Here is a 19,337-nt window from a genome sequence, read left to right as displayed (position 1 = left end):
GGTCACCCTGGAGCAAGGGGCCCTTAAGAAGAGGCAGAGAAGAGACACAGAGACAGACACAGGGAAGATGGCCACATGAGGATGGAGGCAGAGCCCAGAGAGATGCAGGGCCAGCCATGGGACACCAAGGATGGTGGGCACACTTCGGAAGCCGAGAGAGGAAGCAGGTCTTGCTGATGGATTGACTTTGGACTCCTGGTCTCCTGAACTGGGAGAGAACCCCTACTGTTGTATGTCCCTGGCGTTTGGCGCTTGGTTAGGTAGCCCTTGCACCTGACAGCTCTGTCAGCATTCATCACGTCCTGCTAGAGCAAAGTGCACAGCAGCCAGGAGCCTTCCCTGTATGACCAGGAGGGGCCTGTGACAAGGTGGCAAGGGGATTCCAGGCAGATCACAGGGCCATGGCCCTTCGCTTTAGTGTGCTGGCAAAGCACCGAGCTCCTCTTCTGCCCAGAGCAGGGCTCAGTGCTTAAAAACTAGGAGGTCTCTAGGGAAAGGCCTGGAATCTCTCTCTGGGACCCACTCATAGAGGGGCAGGAAACTCTGCAGGGAGGAGACAAAACACAAAGTAGTGCAGTGTTTGGGGGTGCCTGAGGCTGGCTAATGGCTGTCACTGCTGCTCCTGTCATCACTGTGGTCCTACCAGATCAAAACAGGCGCTCATGTTGGTGTAAGGCTTATGGCACTTCATGCCAGGGGCTGGGTCTTTTTCAGGGCCTGGCATGCAGCAGGTACTCAGACCATGTTGGATGAATGTAACCGGTCCCTCCTCATATTTGCTTAGTCTGGAAAAGGGGATCCTCTGGAAGGAGAAGCCTGGATGTGGATGGGGTTGGGACTCATTGGCCCTGAGGTCAGAACAAGGGCCAATGGCAGCAGCTGTGATGTGTTAGATCAAGGATGAGCTCTGATATGGCCAAGGGTAGATTGGGAGGCTTCATAAGCAGTGAGCTCCCCATCCCTGGAGGTATGCAAAGAGAGGCGTGATGACTACCTGTCAGAGATGCTATGGGAGGGACCCAGGCATTGAACAGGAAGAAGGACAAGGTCTCTTAGGCAAGTGGAGAACCCAAGAAGTGTGCTGGTTCTATGGAAGCCTGGGAGAGAATGAGACCAGGGCATCTAGGGGGTGGGGAGCAAACAGGACAGACACTTTCCATTTTAACTAGCTGTCCTTAGAGAGAGAGGAAAGGGCCTTAGAAACTCATGGTCAGTGAGTCCATATCAAAAAGACATTTGCTTATGGAAAATAACCCTCCTGGAGGGGTCTGTTCTCTTGAATCTCCAAGTCACTTAAATAGTTCATCTGATCTATGTGAGTTCTCTCCCCCTCAGGCTCCCACCCTTACCCTTGTACTTTAAAGTAAAGGCTTCCTATAGCTCACACCTCATTCATATCCATGGCTATGTTCTGATCACTAATTCCAAAGAACTTGAAAAAGGAATGAGAATTTGCATTTCCCAAGTGGAGAGAAAAGCCCCTGGGCAGTGTGTCCAGTTTCTGGGCCAGGAAAGGAAGGTGTTATGTAATTAGATCTTGGACCAGTGAAAGACTCATCTTCATACAAGGCGAGTCAAGAGACCAAGCAGGGAAGAGGAGGCTAACATTATTGTGCACCTACTATGTGCCAGCCTTTGGGCTAGGTGTCTTAAAGACCTTATGGAAACAACATGGTGTTCTGTTCTCGGAGCCTCAGAGGAATTGGGAAATGTACCAGAGATCCCAGGTAGAAAGTGAGAGAGTCAGTGTTCCAAGTTGATCTTTCTTTGCACACACCTCAAAGAATGATGAAAAGAAACCACAGAGCTGAGAAGCCAACAGAACCAAATTCAGTTCATTTCAATTAACCTGCAGCTTTTCAGGGCTTGCTATGTGCTGGGAATGCAAAGGTATCCTGTGTTAGGAGAGGAAAAGGGCATGGTTTCTGCTCAGGAGGAGTCCTTTAGTGGGAGACAATACAACCCCCTGCAAATCAGGGGGATGGTGCTGGATGTGGGGTCTGCAGGAGAGTCATGAAACCCCCACAAGTCCACTGCTCCTACTTGTCTTTCAGCAGGTGGGGAAACTGAGACTCAGAAGGATGAAGTGATGTGTCTAAGTCACACAGCTGAGCTGGCATTCCCATGGCATTGAGTGCCAGGGTCAGCGCAAGCATGACTTAGGGGCTGATTCTGACAGGAGGTTCTCACAGAGAGCAGATCTCATATCGTGCAACCCTTGTCCGAGAGGTTAGGTCAGGCCATTAGGCAAATAGAAGGTCCTCTTTCCCCAGAGTGCTCTTTAGATATCTGCTGGCATTCTGACTCTGCAATGATTGCTTTTGCATGCAATGAAATCAGCAGTTGCATTCATATTGACAGGATCTCTATAGCTGTGCCTTCTTTTTTTCCATTAGTGGATGATTAGCTTATTATCACAAAGTTTAAAACAATTATTCTATTATGGTAAGGACACTGGTCATAAGATCTGGCATTGAACACATTTTTAAGTATACAACATAGTATTGTTGAGTACAGGCGCAATGTTGTACAGCAGATGTCTCAAATTTATCCAACTTGTATAAGCTTTATACTCATTGATAGCAACTCCTCACTTCCCCTCCCCCATAGCCCCTGACAACCACTATTCCACTGTTTGGTTCTGTGAAATGGACTATTTTGCATTCCCGCCAAGAGTGTGCAAGGGTTCCAATTTCTCCACTTCCTCACCAACACTTGCCTTTTGTGTTTTGAGACTAGCCATCCGGTTGGTGTGAAGTGACAACCCCCTATGGTTTTGATTTGCATTTCCCTGATCATTAGCGATGTTGAAATTTTTTCCATATATCCATTGGTAAAGTGTATATCTTCTTTGGAGAAATCTTTGTCCAAGTTCTTTGTCCATTTTTAAATAAGGTTATTAGATTTTTGGCTATTGCATTACAAAAGTTCCTTATTGTTTTGGATATTAGCCCTTTATCAGATACATGGTTTGCTAATTTTTTCTACCACTCCATATGCTACCTCTGCACTCTGTTGATTATTTCCTTCGCTGTGCAGATGCCTTTTAATTTGATAGAGTTCCCCTTATCCATTTTTGCTTTTGTTGCCTTGCTTTTGATGTCATATCCAAGAAATCCTTGCCAAAACCAATGTTAGGAAGCTTTCTCTTTATGTTGTCTTCTAGGAGTTTTATAGCTTCAGGTCTTACATTTAAGTCTGTAATTTATTTTGAGTTGATTTTTGTAGATGGGGTAAGGTAGAGGTCCAACCTTTGTTTTGCATAAAGATACCCAGTTTTTCAGTTATCCTGTATCCAGAAGACACTAAGGCCCACAGCCACATCATGTTCAATAGTGAGAAACTGAAAGACTTTTCTCTAAGGTCAAGAAAAAGGCAAGGATATATATTCTCATGACTTCCACTTAGAAGTCCTAGCCAGAGCAATTAGGTGAGAAAAGGAAAGGAAAGCATCCAAACTGAAAAAGAAGTATAATTGGCCTTATTTGCAGACAACATGATTATATATATATAATATATATATATATATATATATATATATATGGATATATATATATCCCCCAAGACATTATGAAAAAACTGCTAAAATTAAACCAATTGATTCAATCAAGTTGCAGGATACAAAATTAATATGCAAAAATTAGTTGCATTTCTGTACACAAAAAATAAACCACCAGAAGAGGAAATTAGAAAAATAATCCCCTTCACAATAGCATCAAAAAGAAGAAAACATTTAGGAATATAAGGTTACCTAAGGAGGAGAAAGACTTTTACACTGAAAATTTTAAAACGTTGATGAAAAAAGTTAAAGGAGACAGAAAAAAATGCAAAGATACACTGGGTTCATGGGTTGGAAGATTTAATATTGTTAAAATGACCGTATTACCGAAAACCATCAACAGATTCAATGCCATCCCTATTAAAATCTCAATGGCATATCTTACAGGAAAAGAAAAAATAACGCTACAATTCACATGGAACCACAAAAGACCATGGATGGCCAACACAACCTTGAGAAAGAACAACACAGCAGGGGGCATCATGCTTCCTGATTTCAAAATATACTGCAGAGCTACCGTAATTCAAGCAGTAGGTACTGGCATAGAAAAAACAGACCTAGAGACCAGTGGAACAGAATAGAGAGCCAGACATGAACCTACAGCTGTACAGTCAATGGATCTTCAACCAGCTGTGATTCTGAAATGAGCAAAATAGCAAGATGGCCAAGGGGTCACACTGGGGGGCGAGAGAGCCAGGGCACAACAGATTTCTCCCCCTGCAACCTGGGCAGTCACCTGGCAGCTAAAACCTCAGTTGTCTTCTGTAAAGAATTAGAGTGACTAGTGTCAACGCAAACAAGACTAGATTCATAGAAGGCTACTCTATGTTTCAGAAGGTATGCATGGGAATCAACTGACGTGTCTATTAGGTGATAAGCCAGGGATTATCCCCGATGAACGACAGCTATCAGTAGTAGCTTTCTGAGGTAGAAAGAGTGGAAGTACTTGCTAAAAGACGAAGATCCAGACTTTGGTTCCAGTTAAGTTTGGGTTCAAGAACTGGCCCACCACCTCCTAACTGAGTGTCTTTTGGTAGGTTATACCCACCTCCTTAGCCTCACCTGTAACATGAGGGTAAGAACATAATCTCTCAGAGCTGGAGGAAACAGGCATGTGCCTATGTGCCCCAGGCCCTTAGCACATGAACAATCCATTTGTCCTCCCTTCTCTCACATCACTGCAAAGAATTAGGATACCCTCCGCCTGTGTCTCAAGTAGGCATCATTTATTTGTATTATTTACTGAATACCTACTATATTCCAACAAAAGACAGGTCTCTACAGCACCTTAATGTCCGTGACTAGTGCTTGAGATTTGATTTTAGAGACAGGACAGCCTTCAGAGAGTTCATTGTTAGACATTGTTCAGAGAGTCTCCGTGTCTGACTAAAACTAGGAATTTTTGCAAAGCGTTCAATAAAGGCATATGCTCTTCATGCTTGTGAAGGCTCCAGTTCAAAGAAGTTTTAGTCAGACATGGCTCATAGCATGAAGCACAGAGCTTGGAGGAGCAGTGTGCTGCAGAGACCAGAGAACACACTTGGGTGTTAGGAGTACTCGGTTTCATTCATTCTTCGAATTACTGTTCAGGGAGCACCAACTACATGCCAGGCTCTGCTCTAGGTCCTGGGGCTTCAGCAATGAGCGAAACAGGAAAAATTTCTGCTCTCAGGGAGCTTTTCCTGGAGTAAACAGATGCTAAACAAATTAGCATATAAATATACAATTTCAGGTACTAAGTGCTCAGAAGAAAAATAAACCAGGGTGAGGGACAGTGAAGAGAAGAGAATGCTGTTTGAGCTATTGTAATTGGGGAAGGCATTTTTGAGCAGATGCCCCTTCAGCAGAGACCTTCGTGGAGTGTTGGGGCAGGGGAGAAGGGGTGCAGTGTGCAGATATCTGGGGGAGGAGCCTTCTGGCCGCAAGAGCCTGTGCAAAGGGCTGAGGTGAGATATACCGGGAGCATCCCACCATTGCCTAGCTGTGTCAGAGTCTGCCCACTGGGACAGAGTCCCCAGTCACTGTGTGGTCTGTAGTCCATATTTCCTGGACTCCCATGCTAGCTGGTTCCTGGTAGATCCACCTATGCGAGGTGCAGATGGAGGTCCAGAGGTAGGAGGAAGAAAGATTCTCTTCTGCCTCTGGTGGAACCTACAGCACCATGAGTAGTGGAGACCCCTGCTCAGCCTCGAGACTGAGGCTCTGGCATCCTTCATGGCAGTCACACCACCCGCATTCACGCCAGCAGCTCCAGCATCCCCTTGACGTAATGCGCCTGAATCCCTCTGCATATTTGTCTCCTCATCTATAAAAGAAGGAGCAGAAACCCTGGAGGCTTTTCTGGTGAGGATTAAGGCAGTGGATGCAGCATACTCAACCTTTGCTACTTTCCGAGTGCTGCTGTAGCAAATCATCACAAATATGGTGACTTCAGACAACATGAACCTATCATCTCATAGCTCTGGATCAGAGTCAGAATCCACAATGCGTCTCAATGGACTACAGTCAAGGTGTTGTCAGGGTGTGTCCCTTCTGGAGGCTCTAGGGAGGATGCGTTTCTCAGCATTTTCCAGGCTCCATGGTCTGCCTGCATTCCTTGGCTTGTGGCTCCTTCTTTTATCTAGAAAGCCAGCAACCTTGGGCCAAACCCTTCTTGTCCCGTCTGTCTTCCTTTTCCACAACAAAGAATCCTTGTGATTACATGGGGCCCACTTGGATAATCCAGGCTAGTCTCCCAACTCCCCAGAAGCCAGTTGATTAGCAACCTTAATTCCATCTGGGGTCTCAATTCCATTGTCGTGTAACCTGCGATATCCACAGGTTCTGGGAATTAGAATGTGGACATCCTTCAGAGGAGAGGGATGTGGTTCTGCCTCCCACACTAGCACATAATAGTGATTTATTAAATGATAGAAATCATTTTGAACTTATTCAGTGTGCAATGTTCTGTGCCATCTCACTGTCCCTTAGATGGAAAGTAGGCCACTCCAGCAATGACACTTGTGACTACCCTGTTGTGTGAGCTTGTTCGTGGGTGGTAGCAGACCCTGAGCACTTGTTTTTCAGGAGCATTGGGACCAATACCACTTCTGTCCCAACATGCCAGGTCCTGACCTCAGAACCCAGACTGCGCCAACCTGAAGAAAGCATCTCACCCAGTCCTGATTATACAGGTGGAGAAACCATAGCCCAGACAGGTCATATGACAGGAGTGCGGCTCCTGCCCCTGGCCAGTGTGTAACACTGGACACCGTGGTCTCTTTCGGTATCTGTCATCTGGAAGGGCTTAATGAGACTGATGCCTGGGAAGTAACTGGCAGGGATGCTCAGATGATGCACATATTCTGCTTTTGAGCATTTTCTGCAGGCTGTGTCTCATCCACAGACCGCCCAGTCAAAGCTGGGGCTTAGGAGTCTCCCTTCCTCTCTGCCCTGCAGGGAGCTCCTTGGTTCATAGAATATTAAAATCGACATCCTTGCCATTTCATTAAGTGCCCAGTCTATGAAGAACAAGTCATGGGATATTTGGGTGGCTGTTCTAGGATGTGTTCTGTTGCCCAGGTACACCTATGGATCCCCCTCTACTCATTCGAGTGGCAGCCTCTCAATGGGTGAGTCCTGAGAGGAGGCAAGTATAATATGTTGCCTCCTAGAAAGTGGGGCCATTCTGCCAGAACCCCATCTCCATCCTTATCACAGAGGACCTGTGAGAGTCCAGATGGGAAGTAGCTACAAGAATCTCCCTCCTGGGAGTCAGGGAGCCTGGTTTTTGAGCTCCAGCTCTGTAAATGGCCAGGTTGAGCAAGTTCCCAAATATCTCTAGGTTGAGTTGCTTATCTATGGAAAGGGGAGGCCCATTTGCTTTTGCCCGGCCAAGGAATTCTGGAAAATTCAGTATTTTTAATGACCTTTAACAGGTGAATGGTCTTCAACAGATTGAAGCACACTTTCAAGGCTTTTATTTCTTTCCAAAGCCTTGTCTATACAGTGCATAGCCAATGGAAGTCTGTGCTGGAGGCCGGGGACATGGCACTCAAGGAAACACAGTCTCTGCCCTTGAGAGGATCACTGTGTGGAGAAGGAGAGAAGGAGAGTCACAGAAACAGGCGATGATACCACAGCATGGCCAGTGCCAGGGGATGACTAGGGGAGGGAAAGATGATGCGGGACCATGACTGGCTAATGTTATGTGTCAGCGTGTCTGGGCCACGGCACCCAGACACAGTTGACCTTTGAACTGCGTGGATCCACTAATACATGGATTTTTTAATATGGCACTATTTGAATTTTCTCTTCCTTATAATTTTCCTAATAACATTTTCCTTTTTCTAGCTTACTTCATGGTAAGAATACAGTATACAATACATATAACATACAGCATATGTGTTAGTTGACTGTTCATGTTATTGGTAAGGGTTCTGGTCAACGGTTGGCTATTAATAGTTAAGTTTTTGAGAAGCCGAAAGTTTTATATAGATTTTCAACTGTGTGGGCTGTTGGCAGGCCTAACCCCCACAATTTTTAGGGTTAACGATAAGTTGGTCAAACACCAGTCTAGATATCCTGGTGAAGAGAGTTTTTAGATGAGAGTCACATTTACATTGGTGGACTCTGAATAAAGTTGATTATTTTCCATAATGGGAATGGGCCTCATTTAATCAGCTGAAGGACTAAAAAGATTGAGCTCCCAGGAAAAAGAGGTAAATCTGCCAGCAGATGGCCTCAGACTTCACCTGCAACATGAACTCTTCCCTGGGTCTCCAGGCCAGCAGCCTGCCCTGCAGATTTTGGACTTGCCAATTTCCACAATAATATGACCCAATTCCTTGAAATAAACCTCTCTCTTTCTAAAATGTATTTACATATTTTTAATATTTACACAGACAACACACCCTGTTGGTTTTGTTTCTGTGGAGAGCCCTGGACTAATATAGGGCCATCCCAACCCTGCTGGGACCTCAGGGAAGGCGTGGCTCCACCTCACTTCTTAGTTGAGTGCATGGTTCTAGAAGCACGTGGCTTCTATCTGTGTGGTGGCTGGAGAGATGTGCCTGTAGACCTCTGACCACAGGGATAGAACTGACCAAAGGCCACAGCTGCTGTGCTCTGCAAATCATCGCCCCGTGTGTCCAGGCCATATTCTTCAGGGACTTTTGCAGACAATGGCAGGGACTGCTTCCAGACACAGCAAGGAAACCAAGGCATCCCTGTTCTAGGGACATAGGACTCCCCTGAGACTGAGGGGGTTGCCAGCCCCACCCTTCTCTTGCCCACTGAGGGTCCAACTGGTATCATGGTCTGTTGACTCCCTCCACGTTTCTTATACAGTCACTAACTCCAATAAAATCCGTGCCGCTTAGTCCCACTTGGTGTCCACTTCCCAGAGATCCCAGAGTGACACAGAAGTGACTCACACGGAGTCTGAGCTCCATGGAGAAGCACTGAGCTTCTATGGGAATAAGCTGGACCAAAAAGGAAGACAATTATTTCCAACCTGGCAGCATTCCCAGGTCCTCCTCAAGGCCCTCTGAGACAGGCCCAACATTACAGAATGCTGTGGAAGGATCTTCATGATGCCCAAAGATCTGCAGGACCCCAAGGCCATTATTGGGTCCAGGGTACTCGTGGCCTCTATGGGAGGTTGTTTCCTCCACCCTTTCAACCAGGACCTACTTGATATACGACGACTGTTTGTTGACTGGCTGATTTCAGCCACATGATCATAATCACTGACCCTATGTTACCACGTGTTTTCACACATCACGAAGCATTCTCACATCTGTGATCTCAACCTGAGGATCCTTCTGGGCCCTGGAGATAAGCACTGTGTTCCTCTCATTTCACAGCGGTGGGGGGAGGGGCACTGAGGACATGTCTGAGACAATGGGCAACTCGCCTGGACTTACGGCTACCGTGCGGGGAGGCAGGGGCAGCACCCAGCCCGGCTGCCTCTCCATCCACCCCGGGCCCACAGTGCGGCACTGTGGCACACGGGCGCCTTCCAGACAGCCAGGCAGCATCAGAACAGCAGCAGTGAGGTTACCAGGTACACAAAGGAAAGAAAAGCACGTAAACTTAATGGCTGACACCAGAGTGTCTCGGAAGGAGAGAAGTGACTTGGCTGAGAAAGTATTTTGACAAACACCTGGAGTGGAAGGTGTTTGCTGAACATCTGCACGTTGTCTGATTCCAGCTTTGGAAGGGAAGGCAAGCTAGCAGGGGAGGAATACGAGCTCCAGGGCCACCCAGAAGGCAGAGGCGACCATGGGCAGCGGTGAGAGGGAAAAGAAGAGGGTGCTGAGCCTCAGGGACCTCATGCCTGGAGTCCCTCCCGAAACCTTCAATATAGCCTTGAAATGCTCAAGGGATGTGGGCTGCGTGCCTGCTGCTATGGCGCTTGAGGAAACCAAAGCTTCCTGAAGTTCAGGTTGGGGTGTTTATGATGCGAGGTAGAGCAGCACACAGGGAGGCTGGTGCCCCCCACAGCCTGGAGCCCAGAAATGCTCAGCATTTCCAAGACATCTTGAAGAGGGCTTGGACCTGCCTTGTGCTGTAAAATTGGGGCTCCAGGCAATTCCCCCAGCTCTCAAGGCATGGAGACCCCCAGTAGGCTCAGGGCTGCACAAGATTGGCAGCAACCACAGACCCAATACAGAAAGCATCCCCTGCTTGGCTGGAACCCTTGATGATTCTCTCAATTTAAAGGGATTCAGTCTGGAATGAAGTGTATGAGCAAGTTCAAGATGTGCCTTTGTGCTCCGGGAACTCAGGGTGGTTTCTGAGCTGTTTTCTTGATCCTTTAGACCCTTGGGTGTTTTGTAGGAAGGCACCTGGTCCTTTGCTTGGCAGCCAGCCCATGAGCAGGGTCTCCAGCCAGGGGAAAGGGAGTCCTGAGAGATAATTACTCCAGGGGCACGGAGGGGGGCACTCTCAGGGGTCACTCATCGGACTCACACAATAAATATGACAACAGAGCACGACCAGCGGAGGGCTTGGTCTTCCTAGAGCAGGTTAACTGTTGGCTGGCTGAGGCAGGGAGAGGACCTGGGAGGAGGTTTCCTCCTCTGCCAGGTTCAGGTGCCCTCTTCCTAGGGAGCAGGGCACTAAAACTGCCCCTCCCCCTCTCCCTTGTCATCGTCATCTCCCAGGAGACACCGTGTGCCAAGAATCCCCAGGTAAGAGCCGTCTGGGAGGGGCTGGCCATACCAGGGCTTCCTTCCTAGGCACATGGCTTTGTTTTTGGTGGATGCATTTGGTGGTTAGGAGGCTGCAGGGGCACATCAGACATCCTCCCTTACCCAGAGCCCGCCCAGCACAAAGCACAGCTCTCTCACAAAACGGTGATCTCCACCTATGCCTGCCTTCTTCCCAGGCTGTCCTACTTGCTTCTACTATTTCCATGCTTTTGTGATCACATGGATTTCTTTTCTTTTTTTTTTTTTAAGATTTTTTATTGATTTATTAGAGACAGAGAGAGACAGAGGGAGAAGCAGGCTCCATGCAGAGAGCCCGACGTGGGACTCGATCCCGGGTCTCCAGGATCACGCCCTGGGCTGAAGGCGGCGCTAAACCGCTGAGCCACCGGGGCTGCCCATGGATTTATTTCTGTTCTATTTCCCCTCCACTGAGCATTATGTCCTAAGGATGCCTTCATGATGCTACAATCATTTTATAATTGCTAAACAAGTGAATCAAGTTGGGAGAAAGAATTTTCAGCTCAGGATACAGACACACAATTGCTTAACCATCTTCTGCTGTTAAAGGTGCCTGTGTGGAGTTTCAACCTGGCTCAAATACAGGAAATCATAATATTGAGGAGGCAATTTTCTGGGCTTTAAGTGCAGCAACCAAGGGATCAGCTATGTTGTACTAATGAACTTGTCTGCACACACTGTGTGTTACAATTACGAGTGTACGTGTACACACACAAGGGAGCACAATGTACTTAAACGACCCCAGGTTTAGAGAGAGACAAGCCGAATCTGAACCTTATTCCTTATTTTATCGGGGGCTGCAGGTGAGCTGTTCAACCCTGATCGCAGGTCTCCCTGAGATTTTTGGTGTCCCAAAGATTTGCAACTCCCAGGGATCATGAAAGCAGAGCATCTCCTTTCGCCCAATTACTTATTGTAAAGAAAAATAGAAACAATCAGAATGCCCAGCAATGTTGAAAGTTCAAGTAAAAAAAAAAATTAACAGTATTTAAAAATAAGATTAATTTGTAGTTCAGCCTGGACAGATTTTGCTTATTTAAACTGATGTTATGCTGCTGCAGTAAAACACCACAGACTAGAGGCCTGAAACAACATGTTTTTATGTGACAGTCCTGGAGGTCAGAAGTCCACAGTGGGTCTCACGGGACTAAAACCAAGGTGTCACAGAGCTGTGATGTTTCTGGAGGCTCCGGGGGAGAATCCGCCTGCTGGCCATTTCCAGCCTCGAGAGGTGTCCCGTCCTGCACCCACAGGGCACTCTCAGTCTCCCTCTGACTCTGACACCTGCTGTCACGGCCACATATCCTTCTCTGACCTTGTCCTTCCTCCCTCATTCACTTACAAGGAGCTTTGTGATGACACCCAGTTCATCTGGACAATCCGAGACAACTGTCCCCACCTCGAGATCCTTAAGGCGGTCACATCAGCAAAGTCCCTTGTGCCATGTCAGGTGCCATTCACAGGTTCTAAGCATTGGGATGGGGACACACTTGGGGGCCCTCATTCTGCCAGTCACACATGACAAGATACAAACAGTAATGAGGAGACATGCTCAGGACACAAGATAGGGGCTGGGGATAAAAGCAGCCTCATATATGAATCCGAGTGATGATCCCCATGTAAACATGATGGAAACGTGATGCAAAAGGACAGAAAAAGTTCTGGTACAAATGACAGCTGATTGGTAAGAGGGCTGAAGAGCTGGGGGATTTTTTTCCCTCTGATATTAAACAAATTCTTTATTCCCAGAGGAAAAAATTCATTCACGTTAGCCACAGAATCCTGTTCTTCAAAGGTGAGGTGATGCAGAAAGGACAGAAGCAAACAATCCCCTTTTATGCGTGCAATCCTTTACAGTTGACAACGCCCTTCCCCCCCACACCCACTCTCCTTGACTTGACTACCTTGCCCTGCCTCAGGGCACGGATTAGGAAACCAAGGCCTACAGAATGTTGGGAGGCAGGGCACCGGGGCATGATTGAGCCCCACCTTCCAGCAGTTTCCATGGTTCCTCCCATTCCTGCCCAGTGCTCAACACCTCTAGAAACAAGAACTCCCCACCTCTGCAAGCAGCCTGTTCCATCTTGCATCTCCGCTCTAGTGGTGACCCGCTGTGGCTTCTCCCATTTGGTTCTGAATCTGTCACCCCAAATAAGGCTGCTTTTCCTTCCCCTGGAGAGCCTGTCAGTGTCATCTCTTTATGAAACTGGACAGGCTGGAGGCAGACAGACAGGGCGGCGGCCATCCTGGCCATGAGTTGGGAGGGGCTTGGGGAGGATGCCAGGAGAGCAGAAAGAACAGGGGGTGCTCACATCATGGTGGGTCCATTGGGGCAGACACCCGAGACCTCCAGGCTGTGCGTGCTTTGGGCTTTCATCTAGCTCTGCCGCCACATGGATGTGCCCGACAGCCTGGGCCTCACACCTGGCCATCCACGGGATCTGTGCTCCTCTGGAGGCCAGCTGTTGTAATGGTTTCGGAAAAGCTCGTGTTTGCAATTCTCCTCTGATATGAATTCATTTGCATATAGTTCTTGACTTAATAAAAACCAAACCTCTGGTAGCCAAGGTGGGGTAATTCACCCCTCGCTAAAAGAAACTGAGGCTAGCTGTCTCCATCAAGGACCATTACGGGGACCTGCTTCCATCTACCTGGCATGTGACCTTGTCCCCTGGAACAGCCCCTTCGTCCAGCTCAGGTCACTGAGGCATATTACAGAGAAGGGGCCTCATGACATTCCCTAAGGCACTAGGCATCATTGGAAATGTAGCGAGATGCAGACAGTTGCTTTCACTGGAAGGAGGAAGACCTTCTCACGGGGTGGGTGTAGGAGTGCCGTGGAAATGTTCAGGAATGATAAATGAAGGTAGTTCCCATTAATCTCAGGGCTTAGCTGAGTGGGTCCAGAGCTCATTCAGCCTCACCTTTATGTAAGTATCATAGGGCTGTTAAAACAGTGCCATTTGGAAGGAGCCCAAATTAGCCTTCAGAGCACCCAAAATGCCTCAGCCTGGTTGGTCTTACTGGTCCCAGCCAACAGTACTTCCAACGTACCAGGGGCCAGATGCTATTACTCCTTCTTCCCTCTTCCTCAGGAGCAGTCCTAACTCTCTGTGGCTACAGGGTATTAATTAATGACATTTCCCAGGCTCCTTGGCAGATAGGAGAGGCCACATGATCACATTCTGACCAAACAGATACACAGAGTGTGCGAGCCTGCAAGGAGACTTCTCAAGTAGACAGGCAAGTGATCCCTCCCTCCCACCTTCCTCCTCCTGGCTGGAATACAGCTGTGACAGCAGCCACTTTGGACCCTGAGGCAACCCTCTGAGGATGGCAGATAGAGGGATTAGAAGGAACAAAGTCCCTGACACCACAAAGGATCAGAACATAGATCGCCTACTTTCAACATTTTCTTACGCATGAGAGAGAAATACTCTTCTATTTGGTCTAACACGCTACCATTGGGTTTTCTATCATAAGGTGGTGGACCTGAATCCTGACCCACATACCTTTCTCTCCAAAAAAGATGAAAGAAACAATCTTCCCCTAGAGCATGGTTCCAACCCAAATTACAATGGTGGCCAACAGTGACAGTCTCCCTTTTCTGTTCAGGCCAGGGTTCTAGCCTATCATTGGCTGCTGCGGAAACACACTCCATCCTATCCACAAAACCACCACTACCTCTGAACTCTCCACTAAGTCTAAATGCCCAGTTGGGATTCCAGCAGCAAAGACCAATGTGGACCAAAGGTGAGGGGCGATGGAGCACTCCCAGGAAGGGAGCTTTCAGGGGTATCACTTCTTCTGGTGATGGGCATCTATTCCCCTTCCTCTCTTGCCTGTATCTTTTTTCTTGAAGCTCTCCTCCCCTGGTCCCTGTAATTCTAGTAGAGGGGTAATTCAAATATCACAGCCCCCCACCCCCCAATTACCAGATGGGATAGTAATCCCCAGGCAGGCCACTCAAGGAATTTTAATTCCCAGGGAAGCAACTGGTTCAAGGATGGCCATGTGACCTAATAAGGGCCAATTAGGGTTCTTTCCTTCAGGGGTTGAGGTATATGCTATGTATAAAGGGAATCTGTGTCCCCCTAAAACAGTGTTATAAAGTTGGAGCCACTCAGGACTATCTTGATGCCAAGTGGAGAGAGCTTGTCTAAGAATAAAGCCAATGAATCCTAAAAAGGTCTAGGATTTGGAGAGAGAGAGAGAGAGAGAGAGAGAGAGAGAGAGAAAGAGAGAGAGAGAGAGAGAGAGAGAGAGAGAGAGAGCCTTCATAGCTTGATTTTAGCTCTTGGACCCCACTGTGTCTGAAGGAATTCCAGGCCCAGAGAGAGAGAGAGAGAGAGAGAGAGAGAGAGAGAAAGAGAGAGAGAGAGAGAGAGAGAGAGAGCGCCTTCATAGCTTGATTTTAGCTCTTGGACCCCACTGTGTCTGAAGGAATTCCAGGCCCTTCCCTCCCTATTATGAGGAAGAACTCTTATGGTTCGCTCCTGATATGACTTTCCTCCTGGATGGGCCACTGAAAGTAACATTTTCATCCCCATCGCCTCTGCTCCTGCATCCATATTTCATTGCTGTCAAACTTGGGCCAGAGAGCAGGGTGTTAATTTTTGGTGACCTCAAATACCACTCACAGGAACATGACTTAAGAGTTTCCCTTTTGCTTAGGCTGCAGCTTCTGTCTCTTACACCCCAAAGGGTCCTGCTCAATGCCACTTTCCTGATCCTCATGACAGGCATTTATTGCCCTATCACGCTGCCTATGCTAATATTTCATTTCTATCAATTCAATATCCCCCCTTTCTCACAATGGAAGTTTGGGCTCTTTTCCCTATTTTTAGACACTGGGGGCTTCTCCTCAACTCCTCTCCAACAAGAGGGCCACCGGTAACTTGAGATCAAATTAGAACTATGAACTGCGGGTGGGGTAGGGTGGGAAATCCTGCAAGGGGGCTGTGATATGGTTGGGTTGCATCCATGGCCCTGATTCACGACCTCCCTACATGTGTGTCCTTTGCTTTGTAGCTGTGTACCAACCTCAACGCCCCCCGACTGTGGGCTTCACCATGTCAGTTACTTTGGCCAATAGGATTTTTAGTTGATTTGAAGCTTGAAAAGCCATTTGTAGGGTCACCTGCATGGCTCAGTGGTTGAAAGTCTGCCTTTGGCTCAGCTCGTTAACCCCGGGGTCCTGGGATTGCGTCCTGCACTGGGCTCCCCACAGGGAGCCTGCTTCTCCCTCTGTCTGTATCTCTGCCCCTCTCTTTGTGTCTCTCAAGAATAAATAAATAAAATCCTAAAAAAAACTCAAAACACTTGTGTTTTCTACTTCCTCTCTGGGAACTCTTGAGTTCACCATGAGAATATGCCTGAGCCAGCCCACTGGAAGATGAGCCCATGGAACAGAGTTGAGGCCAGCCTAGGTCAGTCAGCGAACCACCAGACACACCAGAGAACTTCTGCTAAGACCAGAAGCATTGCAAGGGCGAGCCCTATCAAGATTAACAGAAGTTCACTGCTGGCCCATACACTAGGGAATCATAAATACTATTGTTTTAAGCCAGTGACTTTTGAGGTGGTTTGATGGGCAGCATTATTATAAGCAATAGCTGACAGCTGCAGGGCCTCTGTCCCCAAATTACCAACAGATCAGACAAGGCATATCTCCAACAGTGCCAAACAAAGTAAGTGCCGGGTAATAGAATGTGTTTTGTTTATGCCAGAGGTTCTAGAGCAAGACTGTCAATGTTCAAATCCCAGTGCCACCACTTGTTAGCTTTGTGTCCTTGATCAAGTTATCTTGTCTTGTTTTTTTTATTTGTTTGTTTTATTTTGGTTTGTTTGTTTTAAAATGGGAATAATAATGTGATCTACTTTCCATGTTTGGGAGGCTTTAATGGTCTAATGTGTGTGAGGTGCTTAGAATGATACAGTTCTCAATACAGATGTGCTATCCATGAGTTTGCCCATCTCTCCTACCCTCGCCCTCACCTCCTGGAGGGCTGGGACGCTATCCTGCTCTCCCCTCTCTCCCCATCCACCTGGCAGAGAGCCCAGTACAGTAAACATCTGTTGTTTGCTGAACGTCTGGAGTGAAATTCCACTTTTATTAGCACAGATGCAAATTTCAAAATTCTCTTTCAACCTAAGGCCAACAACATCTTTGTTCTTTGTCTAAAGCACACGTGTAATATTTATCATTTTTTATAACTAGACTTCTATCTCACTCCCTACTGTGCTGTGAAATAAACCTTTTTCACTCTCAGGCATTTACATGCACTGCCCATTCCAACCATGCTTAATTGATGCATTTCCCAAGAGTTCTTGCTGATGAAGCCAGGAGGGATGGAACTGGAGGAATCACCGCCTTCCACTGATCCATAATCTGGCTACTTTTGGGACTCAGTTCCCTTTGGCTCTTTCTCAGCCACAGTAGTTTTGCTCCAGAGCCTCCCGTATCTGACAACCAGCCTCATTCTCTGCAGCCTGACTTCTGGATGGTTTGCCTCCCCAGGGGCCCCGTGGGAAGTTCCCTGGAACACGATCCACTGGTGTCTCTGTGCATGAGCAGGGTGGGAGGAAAATATCAGGTTCCAGTCCTCCTCCTGACACTTAGAGCTGTAAGATGGGGGAGGGATGAGCACTGGGTGTTATGTTATATGTTGGCAAATTGAACTCCAATAATAATAATAAAAAAGATGGAGGAGGGCTGTTAACGGGAATCCCCTGGAGGGGGGCAGGATCAAGTCCCACCCCTACTGCCATGCTCTTGACAATTTTGTGACCATGGGCACTCCGCTAAAGAAAGATCTGCAGTTCCCATTATCTTTTTAAAGGCATCAGAAACCAAAAACCGAAAACCACAGCCTTGGTCAGGTCACCTCAGCCCTGTAAGCCTCAGTTCTTTTGTGTAAACAGTGAAGGTAATGAGAATGTCATCTGATTCCACATTTTACAGGAATGCTGTAAATGAGAAAATAGATCCTGACCATACACTGCTAGGCAAAGAGATGCAATTATTAGTATCCCATTTGTTAATTCAGAAAATGCTTAGGTTGTTTGGATTTTAAAATGCATTGCACAAATTATAGTAAACTAAAGACTATATAATTCTCAATTTTTTTTCTCAGATGTGGACATTAGTGAAATTTACACCAGAGGACAGAATGGATAAGAAAATGGACAGAGTTCTCAGAATAATGGACAACAAATGCTACTATGAACCTCATATGTATCACCTAATTTAACCATCGTAACAAGCCCAGAAGGAGGGTTATATTATTTCCTTCTACAGATGAGGATCCCGAGGCTCAGGAAGGTTAGAATAAGGTCAGGCAGCAGAGCTGGGGATGTGAAAGCAGCACTGGTTCATCCAGCCCCTCATGCGTAACAGAGGTGCTGTCAGCTGTCTCCTTTTACAAGAAGAATGCATTGTTCATTCCAGTTGTCTACGTCTGGGCAAAATAGGTTGCCTTTTCAGGGCCCTGTAGGAATGCCTCTGATTCTGAATGCTCTGCATCTGACCCGGCACCTCATCATTCAGGGGATCTAAGGAAAGTGACCTAAAACCAGTCCCCAGCCCCATCGTGCACATCATGTTTCTCTCCTGTAAAATGGGCATGCTCTGCTTCTCCTTCACAGAGCTGCTGGCGCCCAGCCCATGCTGGCAGGCTATGGGTGCTCATATTGCACTTGCATGCTTCCTTTCCTTATGAGTCTTAGGACAACAGAACCAGGAAGTGAAGAAGAGAGGTGGGGAAGAGAGCCAAATAGACCTAAACCGCTAAGTAACTGGGTTCCTATTGTCTTGTGGTTGGGACCACCTGAGACATGGCAATGGGGAGACACTGCCCAGATGTGAGCAGACCTGAGTCTTATCCAGCTCTGTCCTGGCTTTTCCAGGCTCCCTGTATGATCTGTGTGCCCACTGCAGGCTGTTGGGAAGATAAAGCAACACAGGTGTCCAGGGGCACTTGGTGCAGTGTCCGCAGAGAGGAATGAACCCAGCTCCCAGCGTGCCCTTTAGTGCTGACCCCCGTGAAGAGGCTTGAGCTATATATGAAAGGCCGTGGGCTCCTACCTTTCTCGGCTCCTGCCTGGTCATGCTTCTCAAAGAGCAGGAAGCGCGGGCTCTCAGGGAGAAAGGGCAGGCTCACCAGCTGGACCAAGGCGGGGACAGCAATCACTCCAAACAGGTATGGCCAGGTGCTCTCCTGCAGGGAGAAAGAGGCGGCCAGTGAATGGTTGTGGCCTTCAGTCCTCCTGCTGGGGCTCGGCCCCTAGGCCAAACAGCATTGGCCCTCTGCAGAAGTCCCTACTGCACCAGCGTGATCCCCACCAACAAAGGCTGAGTACAAGACCGGACACAGGTTTAGCACCAGCCTTACGTGTATGGCGTTCTCCATGCACGAGGCTGGCCAGTCCTCAGAGCCACCTGTGCGGTGGTGACCTGTGGGGTTCAGGGGGCCCAAGGCCACTCAGGGATCTCAGGACCAGCTGATGCCATGACCCCTGGGGCATCATGGTAAGCCCTGGGGGAAACCACGCTCACAGCCCCT

General features: G+C 47.7%; 1 protein-coding gene across 1 annotated transcript in view; it reads right to left on the bottom strand.

The window, feature by feature from the left end:
• Positions 1-19,337, bottom strand: part of SLC2A9 (solute carrier family 2 member 9) — a 189,046-nt gene that overhangs the window by 82,966 nt on the left and 86,743 nt on the right. Inside the window, exon 6 of the mRNA NM_001130835.2 lies at positions 18,860-18,992. Within this exon, the coding sequence (NP_001124307.2) occupies positions 18,860-18,992 (133 nt within the window). The remainder of the gene's footprint in view (positions 1-18,859; positions 18,993-19,337) is intronic.

The sequence above is a fragment of the Canis lupus genome, chromosome 3 (genome assembly GCF_011100685.1).
Source record: "Canis lupus familiaris isolate Mischka breed German Shepherd chromosome 3, alternate assembly UU_Cfam_GSD_1.0, whole genome shotgun sequence".
Classification (NCBI taxonomy): Eukaryota; Metazoa; Chordata; class Mammalia; order Carnivora; family Canidae; genus Canis; species Canis lupus.
Note: the sequence above shows the minus strand (reverse complement) of the source record. Positions and strands in the feature narration are given on the sequence as shown.